The 16,309-nt window shown below is 45.2% G+C and overlaps 1 protein-coding gene across 4 annotated transcripts in view; it reads left to right on the top strand.

The window, feature by feature from the left end:
- SPPL2B (signal peptide peptidase like 2B) overlaps positions 1-16,309 on the top strand; it is a 35,311-nt gene that overhangs the window by 1,361 nt on the left and 17,641 nt on the right. For 3 of the 4 annotated variants that reach the window (XM_075077732.1, XM_075077736.1, XM_075077735.1), the window contains exons 2-8: positions 7,031-7,150; positions 9,759-9,941; positions 10,625-10,714; positions 11,055-11,194; positions 11,879-12,018; positions 12,886-12,982; positions 13,139-13,255. In XM_075077732.1, the coding sequence (XP_074933833.1) occupies positions 7,031-7,150; positions 9,759-9,941; positions 10,625-10,714; positions 11,055-11,194; positions 11,879-12,018; positions 12,886-12,982; positions 13,139-13,255 (887 nt within the window). The remainder of the gene's footprint in view (positions 1-7,030; positions 7,151-9,758; positions 9,942-10,624; positions 10,715-11,054; positions 11,195-11,878; positions 12,019-12,885; positions 12,983-13,138; positions 13,256-16,309) is intronic. The other variant, XM_075077733.1, reaches the window with a different exon arrangement.

Below are 16,309 nucleotides of genomic sequence, written 5' to 3' on the forward strand. Positions count from 1 at the left end.
TTCCCCACCAGTAAATGGGGAAGAGAATTAGAAAGGTAATGCTCGTGGGTTGAGATAAGAACAGTTTAACTAAAGTTAAAAGAAACAAGAACAAAAATGCAATGTAAAGGAGAAAAACGAGAGGCACAAAACCCGAGGGGGAAGGGTAATGAACTGCAGAAACAAACAGCATGCAATGCAACTGCTCACTGCCCTCCGAGCCGCAAACTCCCCCCCCCCCTTAATGTACTATTCATGGTGTCACATGGTATGGAATGAACATCCCATTGGCCAGTTGGGGTCAGCCGCTCCCACCGTGGCCGTGCCCCTCCCAGCCTCCTGCCACGGGGCAGAGTGTGGAAGCTAGAAAGGTAGCCGACACCACCCCCCCACACCACCCCCCTGGGAGAAGAATTAACCCCTTCTCAGCCAAAGCCAGCACATTCTCCACCCCTTATTCCATACCATTTACTCCATGCCCAGGTCCCATATGATGCAATACAACCGTACCAACCACCACCCCTCCCCTTCCCATCCTTTAACATAATACACAGACATCATTCCCTTATTTCAGGGACCTTCCCTGTAAAATGTCCATTAAAATGTCCATTGAGTTCACCCAGTCCATGACTCTGGGCTCCATCTGTCGTATCAGTCTTTCAGGGTGGGAGAGATGGTGTGTGTGGAGTTGGGTTGCTGCATACCGAGTCAGTCATCGTTCCATCACTGCTGCACGGCTTGTTTCACAGTTGATCTTCCATGGATTGGGAGGCTTGTACTCTGATATCATTGATACAACACAGAGGTGACACACAGTATTATATAGCAGTTCACATTGTGCCATTCAGTTCATTGGCTGTTTTTGCCCAAAATCAAGTCCACTTGAGGCACACACGGGATTTCTCCATCCTCCCGCATCACCCACCAAGTGTACCCAGGTCCTCGAGCAAAAGCAATCCCACGAATGGGTTTGCCTTTGCCTGAGGCAGGAAGCACCCAGACTGTTTTGCCCAGCATAGTTTTTGTGTGCACTACAGGGACTCTATCCCCTTCCACAGTATGTAGGATTTCTGACTGGGCAGGGCCAGCTCGGTTGGCAGATCCCCTCGTGTTGACTAACCAGGTGGCTTTTGCTAAATGTGTATCCCAGTGCTTGAATGCTCCACCCCCCATTGCTCTCAGTGTAGTTTTTAACAGTCCATTGTACCGTTCAATTTTCCCAGAGGCTGGTGCGTGATAGGGGATGTGATACACCCACTCAATACCATGCTCTTTGGCCCAGGTGTCTATGAGGTTATTTCGGAAATGAGTCCCTTTGTCTGACTCAATTCTCTCTGGGGTGCCATGTTGCCACAGGACTTGTTTTTCGAGACCCAGGCTAGTGTTCCGGGCAGTGGCGTGGGGGATACAGTATGTTTCCAGCCAGCCAGTCATTGTTTCTACCATTGTAAGCACATGGCGCTTGCCTTGGCGGGTCTGTGGGAGTGTGATATAGTCAATTTGCCAGGCCTCCCCATATTTATATTTCAGCCATCGTCCCCCATACCACAGAGGCTTTACCCGCTTCACTTGCTTGAGTGCAGCGCATGTGTCACATTCGTGGATAACCTGTGCAATAACATCCATGGTCAAGTCCACCCCTCGATCACGAGCCCACCTGTATGTTGCATCTCTCCCTTGATGGCCTGAGGTGTCATGGGCCCACTGAGCTAGAAATACTTCACCCATATGTTGCCAGCCCAGATCCACCTCAGCCACTTCAGTCTTGGCAGCCTGATCTACCTGCTGGTTGTTCCGGTGTTCTTCAGTGGCCTGACTCTTGGGGACGTGAGCATCCACATGACGTACCTTTACAACCAGGTTCTCTACTCAGGCAGCAATATCTTGCCACAATGTGGCAGCCCAGATGGGTTTGTCTCTGCGCTGCCAGTTGCTTTGCTTCCACTGCTGCAGCCAGCCCCACAAGGCATTTGCCACCATCCAGGAGTCAGTATAGAGATAGAGCACTGGCCACTTTTCCCATTCAGCGATGTCTAAGGCCAGCTGGATGGCCTTTACCTCTGCAAACTGGCTCGATTCACCTTCTGCTTCAGCAGTTTCTGCTACTTGTCGTGTAGGACTCCATACAGCAGCCTTCCATCTCCGGTGCTTTCCCACAAGGCGACAGGACCCATCAGTGAACAGGGCATACTGCTTCTCATCTTCTGGCAGTTTGTTATACAGTGGGGCTTCTTCAGCACGTGTCACCTCCTCCTCTGATAATCCAAAATCTTTGCCTTCTGGCCAGTCCATAATCACTTCCAAGATTCCTGGGCGACTGGGGTTTCCTACTCAAGCCCCCTGAGTGATCACTGCAACCCATTTACTCCATGTAGCATCAGTTGAATGGTGTGTAGAGGGGACGTTTCCTTTGAACATCCAGCCCACCCTCGGCAGTCGGGGTGCCAGGAGCAACTGTGCCTCAGTCCCAACCACTTCTGAAGCAGCTCGAACCCCTTCATATGCTGCCAATATATCTTTTTCAGTTGGAGTATAGCGGGCTTTGGACCCTCTGTATCCCTGACTCCAAAACCCTAGGGGTCGACCTCGGGTCTCCCCTGGCGCTTTCTGCCAGAGGCTCCAGGTAGGGCCATTCTCCCCGGCTGCAGTGTAGAGCACATTTTTTACATCTTTTCTTGCCCGCACTGGCCCAAGAGCTACTGCATGAACTATTTCCTGTTTAATCTGTTCAAAGGCTTGTCGTTGCTCAGGGCCCCATTTGAAATCATTCTTCTTCCGGGTCACTTGATAGAGAGGGCTTACGATCATACTGTAATTGGGAATATGCATTCTCCAAAAACGCACAATGCCCAAGAAAGCTTGCGTTGCCTTTTTGCTAGTTGGTGGAGACATGGCTGCTATTTTGTTAATCACATAGATTGGAATCTGACGACGACCATCTTGCCATTTGATTCCTAACAACTGGATCTCTTGTGCGGGTCTCTTGACCTTACTTTGTTTTATGGCAAAACCAGCTTTCAGAAAGATTTGGACTATTTTCTCTCCTTTCTCAAAAACTTCTTCCGCTGTGTTGCCCCACACGATGATGTCATCAATGTATTAAAGGTGTTCAGGAGCTTCTCCCTGTTCCAGTGCAGTCTGAATCAGTCCATGGCAAATGGTAGGACTGTGTTTCCACCCCTGGGGCAGTCGATTCCAGGTGTACTGGACGCCCCTCCAAGTGAAAGCAAACTGTGGCCTGCACTCTGCTGCCAGAGGGATTGAGAAGAATGCATTAGCAATATCAATTGTGGCATACCACTTGGCTGCCTTTGACTCCAGTTCGTATTGAAGTTCTAGCATGTCTGGCACAGCAGCACTCAACAGTGGACTGACTTCGTTCAGGCCACGGTAGTCTACTGTTAGTCTCCACTCTCCATTAGACTTCTGCACTGGCCATATGGGACTGTTAAAGGGTGAGTGGGTCTTACTGATGACTCCTTGGCTCCTCAGTTGGTGAATGAGCCCATGGATGGGGGTCAGTCTCTGTTGGTGCGATATTGCCGCCGGTGCACTGTTGTGGTGGCGATCGGCACCTGTTGTTCTTTGACCTTCAGCAACCCCACAACAGAAGGGTCCTTCGAGAGGCCAGGCAAGGTAGACAGCTGTTTAGTTTCCTCCGTCTCCAAGGCAGCTACACCAAAAGCCCACTTGTAACCTTTTGGGTCCTTGAAATACCCTCTCCTGAGGCAGTCCATGCCAAGGATGCACGGAGCCTCTGGGCCAGTCACAATGGGGTGCTTTTGCCACTCATTCCCAGTGAGGCTCACTTCGGCCTCCAATACAGTTAGCTCTTGGGATCCCCCTGTCACTCCAGCAATGCTGATGGGTTCTGCCCCTTTATAGTTTGATGGCATTAAGGTGCACTTTGCGCCGGTGTCCACTAAAGCTTTATACTCCTGTGGGTCGGATGTGCCAGGCCATTGGATCCACACAGTCCAGTAAGCCCGGTTATCCCTTTCCTCCACCCGGCTGGAGGCAGGGCCCCTCTAGTCCTGATCATGGCAGTCACAACTCACTTCCTGTAAATGTGAATCAGGAGTCCCTCTATTAAGCTCAGAAATAAAATCAGTTCTTCTACTCCTCTGTCTGGGGACTTGCTCATTGGAAGTTGGAGCAGCAGCTTTCCTGGAAGAGCCTCCCTGAGTGATTGTTCTTCCTTGCAGTTCACGCACTCGTGCCTGTAGGGTCAAGGTAGGCTTGCCATCCCACCTCCTCATGTCCTCTCCGTGGTCACGCAGGCAGAACCATAGGGTGGCCCATGGTGTGTATCCCCATCTTTGAGCCAAAGGACGCTTATTCCTAACAGCTGAGACACTACTCTGTCGAGGCGGGGAGTAGGACAGATCTTCTTTGAGCTGCTGGACCTCTCGTGATAGTTTCTCAACAGCAGAGACGAGCGAGGAAGAGATATTTGTTTCGTAATCCCAGAGTCTATCAATCACCTCTGCCACCGTTGGTGTCTCGTCATCTTTCCAGGACATTACTGCCAATGAGTTTGCATGCGAAGTTGGTGCGCTCCGTACAAACTGCCGCCACATGGGTCATGTGCACTCAGCTTCATCTGGATCTTTGGATGGCTGTTGATCGTCCAGGTCACCATAAATCACCTCAAACACAGCTAATTCCCTTAGATACTGGATGCCTTTCTCCATGGTTGTCCATTTTCCTGGGTGATATGTAACAACATCTTTGGAGGGATACCTTTCCTTCAGAGTGAAGGACTTGTGCATGGGGGCAACTGATACTGGTACGGGTTTATTTTCTGAACCAGTTCCAGTACTTGTCGTGGGGGTTTGAGTGGCTGCAGTGCCTGTCGTCAGGGCTGGAGTGACTACAGTGCCAGTCACTTTGCATTTCAAGCCAGAGACCTTCTCTTCCCCTTTGGGGCACTGAATACTGTTGAGCAGGGCTCGGTATGGGTGGGCCAGGCCCCAGCACATTGCAGTTATCTGTGTCTCTCTGGAGTTCCCAGCGTAACAACATACTTTGTCCAAATAATCTACTAGTTTTTCAGGGTTCTGCACTTGTTCGGGGGTGAAACTCCAAAACACTGGGGGTGCCCACTGCCCTAGGTATTTGCCCATGCTATCCGACATGCCCTGCCACTCATAACTGTCAAGCCTTGGGGCAGATTTCTGGGTGATATTCTTGAGTTGCTTAGTCAAAACCAAAACAACATGCCCAAAAACTAACAGTAAGTGCACCTTAACCACCCAAGGATGTTCAAGATACAAAAAGGTTGTTGTAATAGAGGCGACACATCATAGAAGAAAGTTGCAAAGGTACTATTCTCTATTTCCTCCATATAAAATCTCTCAGAGGAGGAGGTATAATTGCTAATTGCCTCAACAAGGTGGTATCTAAAGTACAGTAACGGTTTCAGCAAAAACCCCAAATACCAGATAAAGCTGAAAACGAATGTTTGTATAACAAATCTTGTAGGCAAAACATTACTAATCACAGCAGAACACAGCAGACTAAACAAACCAACATCAATCTTTAACACCAACTGCAAAAAGGACAACATGGTGCTGTGACCAGCAGCTGTTATCTCCAACCCTCGAGCCCCACGTTGGGCACCAAAAAGACTGTCGTGGTTTAGCCGGCAGCTCAGCCCCACACAGTCGATCGCTCACTCCCCCACTGGTAGATGGGGGAGAGAATCAGAAGGGTAACGCTCGTGGGTTGAGATAAGAACAGTTTAATAATGAAAATTAAAAGAGACAACAACAGAAATGCAATGTAAAGGAGAACAACGAGAGGCGCGAAGCCCTGGGGGAGGGGGGAAGGGAGGGGAGAGGGGAACAAACCGCTGAAACCAGCCGCCCGCCGACCCAACGTCGCGCTGCTCCCGAGCCGCGCGCTACCCCCCCCCCCCCCAATATACTGGTCATGGTGTCACATGGTATGGAATGAACCTGCCATTGGCCAGTTGGGGTCAGCCACCCCCACCATGGCCCTGCCCCTCCCAGCCCCCCCCCCCCCGCCAGGCGGCAGAGCTCGGGAAGCTGGAGAGGTAGCTGACCCCCCACAGTGAGGAGAATTAACCCCTTCTCAGCCAAAACCAGCACAAAAAGCCAGAAAACTTGTGGGTTGGGATAAACATTGTTTAATAAGCAAAGGCGAAGAAGAAGGAAAGAAAACAAAACAAGTGATTCAAATGCCATCACTCATTGCTTCCCACAGGTAGACCAATGCCCAGCCAGGTCCTGAGCAAAAGATGGCTAACCTCCTTGAAAAGAGTGTTTTTATTTTTCATTGCTGAGTATGGCATTATCATAGAATTGTTAAGGTTGGAAAACCTTAACTTATTCACCCAAGCCAGTCTTCTCCCCTGCCTGCTTGACTGACGGCACATGGGGACGGCCTGCTCCTGCGCCTTTGAGACTTCCTTCTTTAATAACACCCCGCCTTCCTGGACTCCTTTGCCCTTCAGGACTGCCTCCCAAGGGACTCTGTTAACCAGACTCCTTAACAATTCAAAGTCTGCCCTTCTGAATATCAGTTTTGGAGTGATGTGAATCTGGAATTTGTCATTACTTCAGGCTGTATTTTCAGGAGTGGGTAGGGGCCAGGCCTCTTACTCTAGGTTTCTTTTCTGTTTTGCAGTAGTCCAGCTTCTTTCTATTGCTCTGGTTGTATGTGCCATTCTGGCTGTGTTTTTTGGGGTTGGTTGTGGTTGGGTTGGTTTTTTTGGAGGTTTTTGTTTAGTGTTTTGTTTTGTGTTTTTTTTAAACACATCCAGTAACATTCAGTGAGGTTTCATTTGATCCTTTCACCAGTTGCTGTGTAGGAGGGAATCTTCCTAATATATCTGAGTCTGTGTTTGATGTATAACGGAAATAAGAACAAATTACACTGTACTCCCTGTACAGGTACTGAAACTTTGTAGAATCTTTTGTTTTTCTTTAAAACCCAAGACAGGCTAGTCAACAGTAAGTTATGCCCATCGTTGTGCTATTTCACATGACCCAATATTATTGTAGTGAAATTTTTGTTACGTTTCCAGGTGTATTGCGAGTATGGGATGGTACGTGTACTTTCAGAGAAGGGGAGCGGCAAAGGAAAAGACTACTGTATCCTCTTTAACTCTCAGTGGGCCCATTTGCCACATGATCTGGGTAAAGCTGTAAGTACCTAGCCAAGCCATGACAGCAGAATGTATTAAAAAATGTCTTTGTTACAGGGAAGCTTCTAATTTCTAACTTAGATTAGTAGAATTTGAAGCAACTGCTTTGTTTGATCTACTTAAAAAATATTTTTTTAAATCTGTTAAGATCACCCTAGGCAGTGCTCTGGTGACAGCATTATTCTCCACACTGTGTGCAGAGGTAACAACTATTTCTGGTTCAAAACAAAAATCTTATTTTTGCACAATATGATCAATTAAATGAAAATGGCCCTTACCTGTGGTTGGAAAGCAGCTTTTGTATGTCAATATGATACAAAAAGTACCACATAGCCTTGCTAATATACTGAACTGTGACCTTTAGTGCTTTCTCAGTGGTTCATAGTTCTGTCAAGTGTAAGAATAAGTAGTCACAAATTGTGTCAAGCTTTTGCTGCATTATCCAAAGCTGATCCAGAGCTGACAATTGAGTCAATTCTTCACACTCTTCCATGAGAGAAAATTACTGTCACTGGATGATGAAATCGGCAAATGCGCTTTGAATGAGCTACTAATTGGGGAAGATGTGGAATAGTTGACTGATACTCTGTATACATTGTATTCCTTAATCTACCAGTTGAGTGCTGCACAGAATTATTAATGTTCCTTATCAATGCATAATCAGGTCTTAATTACCCATGGTGTGTTTATTGCAACTGCAGATTGCTGCCTAGATACATAGATGCTGCAGCTGCCTTTGCCTTGTGTAGACCCAGCTCATAAACTCTTGCGCTTGACCTGGCTCTGTGTAATGAAGTCAGTGCATGTACGCACTGTATTGCTTTGCTTCAGCAGCAGAAGTGGGAATGCAGAAGTGCATGAAGCTGGTTTGAGAGGCTTAGGGTGGTCTCATTCAGCTGGATCCAGGCAGACCTCCCATGGAGTCTCTAGCATTCTAGACTCTAGGATTTGAGAGCAGGGGATGGTACTGTAGACATCTTGTTTCAACCAGTCTCATAAAAATTCACTGGAGACATATTTCAGTAGCTCTGCAGGAGCTAATGTAGTCCAGAGTAGCTTGCACTGAACTGAAACTGAAGCACTCAATAGGTTCTGACCTGCCTTCCACAGAGCACTTGGGTTGCTTATGCTATATCCCTTGCCTATCCCTGTTTCCTTCCTCAGCTCTCCCTCTGCCTTTCCCTTCCTTCACATTCTCCCTCCTTCTCCTTCCCTCCAGTACTCCAGCAATACAACTTATTAACTGAGACGATACAGTGCACCATGAGTTCACTCTGCATTTGTCTTGTCCTCTGATAGAGCTGATAAGCTTTCCCAAAACCTGGACAACCAGGAAGTGTGCGTAGAGATATTTTACTGTCTCTAAAGTAGGAGCCAGGTTGGAGGCAGCAGTTTTCTGAATAAGCTCGGAGCTACTAACAGCTTGACCCTTACCTTTCCCTCCTAAAACAGTAGAGTCAGTTATACAGGTATTTGGTATTGTATCACGTGCCTGTGGATTTCTAGAAGTGTTACATGCGTCAGCTTTTCAGGTTAAAACTTTACCCTGACACTTCTCAAACCCAGCAAGAGCAGGGCTGTGACCTGCTTCTGTTAGTACAGCTCACACCAAGAATCAGTTATTTCATAGATAATTTTTTTTTCAGGTGACTTGCAAATACAACTGGGTTCTTATTCAGGTTTTGCAAGGAACAATTTGTGCCAGTGTTATTTCTAAAATCTTTAAATGTATTTGGGCTGTTTCTGTGCAAAGACACCAGAGTAGATGTCTTTGGGTCTGAGGAGGGCCAAAACTAAGGAATTGGGGCAGGCCTGCAACATATCTGAATCACAAGCAGTGAGAGAAGCAGTTTAGAAATCCATATCCAGGTGCTTAGGATCCAAAATCTCGGCTGACTGGATTTGGTTGGTTTCAAAATGGAAATTTATTTTTGTTGCCTATGTGTTGCTGTACGCTTCTATGGGAGAACTTATCTTGGGCCACATATCTCTGGGACACAGGGCTCTACCCACCCTGGGGACAGTGATGCACAGACATCAATATGATGGATACAAAATGTCTGTTTATTTAACTGCGTCACACGCTTATATAGCTCTTGCGCTTCCTGTTCCTGCCACTCCTATGGGGAGGAGTCTATCTTTCCGTCACAGCCCGTGATCTTCGGGTCGCCGATCCCTGTCTGTTCCCCTACACCTATGCTTTTTTGCTTCACCCCAGCCTGGTTTGTGTTTCTAGCTGTTCATGCCCTACATCATCTCACCCTGCCGCTCTGTGCCACGCTAGCAATTATAATATAACACTTTGCTGTAATCCTATGTCCTGGACGTGTGCATCAGAACAGCAACAGCACTGAAGAAAACAAGTGCAAGTGCAGAACATAACCCAACTTTAATTATCAGCAGAATCCTGTACAGTAAGGTGAAGCAAGGCAGGACCCTATGTAATAGAGAGGGCAGCACTGTTTCAGCTTTCAGGTTTCTCTGAGAATACTCTTATCACTCCATTAAAGTTCTGAATTACCCTTTAGAAAGTCTGTGGTTTCTGCTGTTGACTTTTTTTGTAATATTATTTTACATATATGTATTTAATTAACTTATTTCTTTTCAGTCACTCTTACAACTGCAGGATCAGACAGCATCTGTTTTGTGTTCTCCTTCTGATGTACCCGATGGGGGATTTAATAATCAAATCCCCATGGTGATGCGAGGGAATTGCACCTTCTATGAGAAAGTGAGGCTTGCTCAGATAAATGGAGCTCATGGGCTGCTCATTGTTAGCAGAGAGAGATTGGTAAGGCTCTTTCTATCTTTTTGTATTGCTGAGACTCCTGATTTTAGATATTGTCTTGTTTTCGGTGCTCAATGTTGGTATTTGATGCTCCTCTTTAAAATAAATAATACAGATGTGTGTGTTTATGCATGTATGTACATTGCATAGCTATGTGTGGAAATAATACAGCTGTCGGAAGGATTAATGAAACAAGAGGAGGTAGTCATTTAAGTAAGAAGAGTGCTGCATAGATCCCATGTAATGTTCAAGTCAAGGGCTCAGAGTTATCCTTATGAGATACTGGAATCAAAGAAAGAGGTTGGTTCCTTGATTCATACTACTACCTTCAATGAGATCTAGAGCACAGTGAATCTGGTGCTTTAGATTCAGCTGGAGCATCACCAGTGTATGTTTTGTAAAATTAGTAGTTTTGAATACTTTAGTCAATACCAGAGGCACACATCGGTCATAAAACCATGGCCCTGATGTGCAAAAGATACGGCTTGAAGTTTGGTTGCTGCATTTTGCTGTTAGTCTTTAATGACTTATGTTTTACCGGAAACTGAGTTTTTGCTGTCATTACGTTCCTTTCTAGAATATTTTCCAAATTAACATAAACAGAACTTGCAACTTTAACCTTTTTGAAGTAGTAGAAGTATTTGAAGAAATGAATATATTCTTACCTGGTCTGAACTGTCTTTCAGGTTCCTCCTGGGGGTAACAGGAGTCAATATGAAGAAATTGATATTCCTGTGGCTCTGCTCAGTTATGCTGATATGTTGGATATTGGCAAGGTAGACTTGACACTAAATGCTCTGTTTCATGTTATCTCATTTAAATGAGTCATTGCTCAACAGTATTTGAAGTCCATCTTAGGAGTTTTGAATCTATAGAGAGTTGTACTCATGAAGATTGCATTATTATGTTTTTTAAAAAAAAGCCATTCTCTTGGGTGGTTATTTCTCCTCTTGAGAATAAAATCAAAATTGAGCCTGGTGCTGGCAATAAATATCACTAATAGTAGAGCCAACAGATTGCTCCTAAATATTTATAATAAAGCTTGATTCTGGGGTTGCTTAGTGAAAACTAAATAACACTTTGCAAGTCCTTCATAACTTGTACTTACCTCCCCAGAGTTTCGGCAGCTCAGTGAAGGGGGTGATGTATGCACCAAATGAGCCTGTGCTAGACTATAACATGGTGATTATATTTGTCATGGCTGTGGGGACCGTTGCAATTGGAGGCTACTGGGCAGGAAGCAGAGATGTGAAAAAGTGAGTAACTGGAATGTAGTACATCAGTTTTCTGGTATTTTTCACAGAAAAAAAATACATGTTATTCGTTTAAAGATCACCTGGTAGCTCTGTTAATGACCTTTGGTGACTGTCTATATAACCAGAATGGGAAAATGCTGATGTGACATTTGAAGGACCCTGAGTCTTGTATCAGCTTTGTCACTGTATGAAATTATTAGAGTATAATTTGTATGTAAGAGTATTTTAGTATTTTGTCTTGTCAAAAAGCCCAACTTTTGAAAAGCTCAGAAGGAAAATTGGATAGTAATAGGCTTCCTGTTTGGGCTTTTGCAAAAATTCACCATAAAAATCTTTTGTAAAAAAAATTCTAACACTTAATTTATATACACACCTAACTTTAGGATTTCTTCTGAAGTCAGTAAATTATTCTGGGGTAATTTTCAGGCTTCTGAGTTGTTAGTGAATGAAAAATAGTACTCTTGATAAACTAATGCAGCAATTACTGTTTTATGCATTATGTTATATCTGATGTTCATACATCCATGTAAAATGTGGAGTTCCAATGACTTGAGGGGAAATCGACACAGGCATTGGTGTCGTGTCATGTTTTCCAACCTCATGTAGCTCTTGCTGAAGATTCAGTGCCCTTTTATATTTTGTCGGAGAAGGAATGGACTAATGATAGCCGTGTTACTCTTTCAGGCGGTACATGAAGCACAAACGTGATGACGGGGCAGAGAAACATGATGAAACAGTTGATGTGACTCCAATAATGATCTGTGTATTTGTAGTCATGTGCTGCTTGATGTTGGTCCTCCTTTATTTCTTCTATGACCACTTAGGTACTCTTAAAGTTGTATTTGTATTGATACGTCTTCAATATGACAAGGCTGCCATCATTTAAAGATAATTTTTACTGTGAAAATAATTATGAAACAGCTGTCTTCTGCCATGTTTCTTCATCCCAATATGATTTAAAACCCTCTAAGAAAATCCACTGAGTAGATTTCTATACCTACTTTTACTGCAGTTACATTAGGTGATCACAGAGCTTCTTTCAAATGTTAAAGCTTATTAAGTAGACACAGGCTTAATGTCCTCTACCTTTTATTTTTGTCAAAGGTATTCTTAAACCTATACTTGTCTATTGATGCTCAATTTGAAGTTGAGTTATGGGATCCAGGATCAATTTTTTAATCTTTATAAAGATAAATTTCTACTGATGATTATCGAAGTGATTGACAAGAGAACACGTGAGCCTAATGCACTGGAACTTCCATCCTCCTATTTCTGAGGAAGTTATGAAAGATGCATCCCATCTGTAATAATTCATTTTGCTACTGAGGGATTTTAAGAGTTCCCTCGTAACCCTCACTTATACTCATAATGAGAAGATAAATACTTCACCATAAATTGCCTTTTAGGCTTATGATTTAATGAGTTACTTAAGAATATTAGCACAGAGGTTTTGATTCGTTGAGGTAGCTATTGCATAAAGTACATCTGAGTAAAATGAGCTAGAATTAGATGCCTAAAGAGCATAAATCTAATGAACAATTATTTGAAGTCTCTGAATTTAACTTTCACTGGTGAAGTGTAAGCCTTATTTCTCATTCAGGCTTTTTGATTCTGTTCTGTATTCAGCTGGGATATGAACAAAAGCACCTCTTACCTTATCCTACTTGGTCTTACTACTTTTTCCTTCTCAGTCTACGTTATCATAGGAATATTCTGCCTGGCTGCCTCAATTGGTCTTTACAGTTGTCTGTCTCCCTTTGTAAGAAGATTCCCCTTGGGAAAGTGTAGGTATGTGGCAACTCCTAAATTTTTAATAGGCAAAATTAATTTTTTATAATGTTGGGTAGGTGTGGGATTTACAAGGTGGTTTCATACCTCAAAATATTTATAAAGGAGGAGGGTAACTGCATAGACAACTGTAGTTTTGGTGTGTTTAATTTTCAGAATCCCAGACAACAACTTGCCTTATTTTCACAAGCGTCCACAGGTCCAGATGTTGCTATTGGTGGTGTTTTGTATCTCTGTCAGCATAGTCTGGGGAGTCTTCAGAAATGAAGATCAGTAAGTGTATATTTTCGTTTCCGTGCTAGAAATTGTAATATGCTTTATAGTATAAGTAACTGACATCTGTAGAAGCCTAAACTTATCCAGAATTTAGGAGTGACAGGAAAGAAACTAGAGACTTGGGCAGAAATTCTTAGTTGTTCCTTATGCGCTTCATCTTTGTCTTGTTGGTTTAAGTTAAAGAAAACTGTCTCTTGTTAAGGTTGAATTTCTCCGAGTCCCAGTCCATATTCTGATCTCTTTGGCTTTTCAGAAGTGGTATGGAAAGTTGGACGCAAGTTGTCTAACATTTCTTCAGGTGATGGTCTGCATGTGCATTTGCTCAGAGAGAATAAGAGCTGTGAACCTTGTCAAATGTTTAGTTTCTTTCAGCTGTCTGGTTCTGGTATGAGTAACTAATTCTCTGTGTCCGGTATTGCTGTGGTACCTAATTATAGCATGTTCTTCATATCACTTTTGTTTTTTTTTTTTTGTTTTTTTTTTTTTTTACCCTTTATCTCACTCCCAGATGCTCCAATTTCTCCATATATACATGATGTGTTCATCTTCTTGGTCCCTCTATCAGGGATTCTGTGTTGGATCTGAAATGCTGGCTTGTGTTTCTGCTGATGGTACCAAAGATGTCTTGCTTGTGCCTTGAATGCCTGTTACTGCCTTTGGGGGATCCATTTTCTGTGTTAAGGCTGTGGATCATTCACTGGCAGAATTCATAAATGCAGGAAGGACCAACTCTGAAACACCTTATAGAGAAGTGTCAGACTGAGGAGTACAGAAGTACCATGGAACTATTCCAACCTAGGACATTTAAGACTAGGAAATGCATTTTTCTGCCCCAAAGCTGGAGTGGGCCTGAGTGTCACCCTGCACAAAGCTCCATCAGCAATTGCTCAGGAATTGTTCATATCAGCATAATCTCTCATCTGCATCTAGACCTTAGCGATTGTAGGGAAACCTTAAGTGTTCTGTATCTCAAATCCTACTTCTGTTTGATCCTAGAAATTGAGAGTAAACCAAAGAGCCTGGTACTTCTATACCTAACTTGCAGAACACAATCAAAAAACAACCCCAGCTCTAGACTTCCCCCAGCACACAAGGGTGTACACATATACACAGGCCAAAGGACCCCAGCACTTCCCATATTGGTACCCACTGACCTCGTTCAGCCAGTTTTCAGTCCACCTCACTGTCTGCTCATGCAGCCTGTACTTCAGTTTCTCTATGAGGATTTTATGGGAGATTCTCAGTGGAGAGCCTTACTGAAGTCTAGGTAGAAAATAGCATAGAATCATAGGACTGTTAAGGTTGTAAAAGACCCTCAAGATCATCGAGTCCAACCACTAACCTGTCACTGCCAAGTCCACCACTAAACCATATCCTCAAGCACCACATCTACCCTTCTTTTTGAACACCTCCAGGGATGGAGACTCCACCACCTCCCTGGGCAGCCTGTTCCAATGCCTGACAACCCTTTCAGTGAAGAAGTTTTTCCTAATATCCAACCTAAACTTCCCCTGGCACAGCTTGAGGCCATTTCCTCTCGTCCTATCACTTGTTACCAGGGAGAAGAGACTGACCCCCGCCTCGCTACAACCTCCTTTCAGGTAGTTGTAGAGAGCGATAAGGTCTCCCCTCAGCCTCCTCCTCTCCAGACTAAACAATCCCAGCTCCCTCAGCCGCTCCTCATAAGACTTGTTCTCTAGACCCTTCACCAATTTCATTGCCCTTCTTTGGACACGCTCCAGCACCTCGCTGTCCTTCTTGTAGTGAGGGGCCCAAAACTGCACACAGTACTCGAGGTGCGGCCTCACCAGGGCCGAGTACAGGGGCACTATCACCTCCCTGCTCCTGCTGGCCACACTATACCTGATACAAGCCAGGATGCCTTTGGCCTTCTTGGCTGCCTGAGCACACTGCCGGCTCATGTTCAGGGGGCTGTCAGCCAACACCCCCAGGTCCTTTTCCTCCAGGCAGCTCTCCAGCCACTCCTCCCCAAGCCTGTAGTGTTGCATGGGGTTGTTGTGACCCAAGCACAGGACCCGGCACTTAGCCTTGTTGAATCTCATACCGTTGGCTCCGGCCCAACGATCCAGCCTGTCCAGGTCCCTCTGTAGGGCCTTCCTGCCCTCCAGCAGACCAACACTTCCACCCAGCTTGGTGTCATCTGCAAACATACTGAGGGTACACTCAATCCCCTCATCCAGATCATCAATGAAGATACTGAACAGGACTGGCCCCAACACTGAGCCCTGGGGAACACCACTCGTGACCAGATGCCAATTGAATTTGACTCCATTCACTACTACTCTCTGGGCTCGGCCGTCCAGCCAGTTTTTAACCCAGCGCAGGGTACACTTGTCCAAGCTGTGAGCAGCCAGCTTCTCCAGGAGAATGCCGTGGGAGACAGTGTCAAAGGCCTTACTAAAGGCCAAGTAGACAACGTCCACAGCCTTCCCCTCATCCACTAAGTGGGTCACCTTATCATAGAAGGAGACCAGGTTAGTGAGGCAGGACCTCCCTTTCATAAACCCATGCTGGCTGAGCCCGATCCCCTGGGTGTCCTGCATGTGCTGCATAATGGTATTCAAGATGATGTGCTCCATGACCTTTCCTGGCACTGAGGTCAGGCTGACAGGCCTGTAGTTCCTCGGATCCTCCTTCCGACCCTTCTTGTAGAGGGGCGTCACATTTGCTGGTTTCCAGTCATCTGGGACCTCCCTGGTTGACCAGGACTGCTGATAAATGATGGAGAGTGGCTTGGTGAGCTCCTCTGCCAGCTCCCTCAGTATCCTCAGGTGGATCCCATCCGGCCCTATGGACTTGTGAACATCCAGGTGAAGGAGCAGGTCGGTGACTGCCACCTCTTCAACAACTGGGACTTCATTCTGCATACTATCTCCATCTCCCAGCACAGGGGCCTGACAACCCTGAGGATGACCACTGTGACTTAAAGACTGAGGCAAAGAAAGCATTAAGTACCTCAGCCTTCTCCTCATCTTTCCTGGCAAGGTTACCTTCTGCATCCAACAAAGGAGGGAGATTCTCCCTGGCCCT

This window comes from Phalacrocorax aristotelis, chromosome W (genome assembly GCF_949628215.1).
Source record: "Phalacrocorax aristotelis chromosome W, bGulAri2.1, whole genome shotgun sequence".
NCBI classification, from domain to species: Eukaryota; Metazoa; Chordata; class Aves; order Suliformes; family Phalacrocoracidae; genus Phalacrocorax; species Phalacrocorax aristotelis.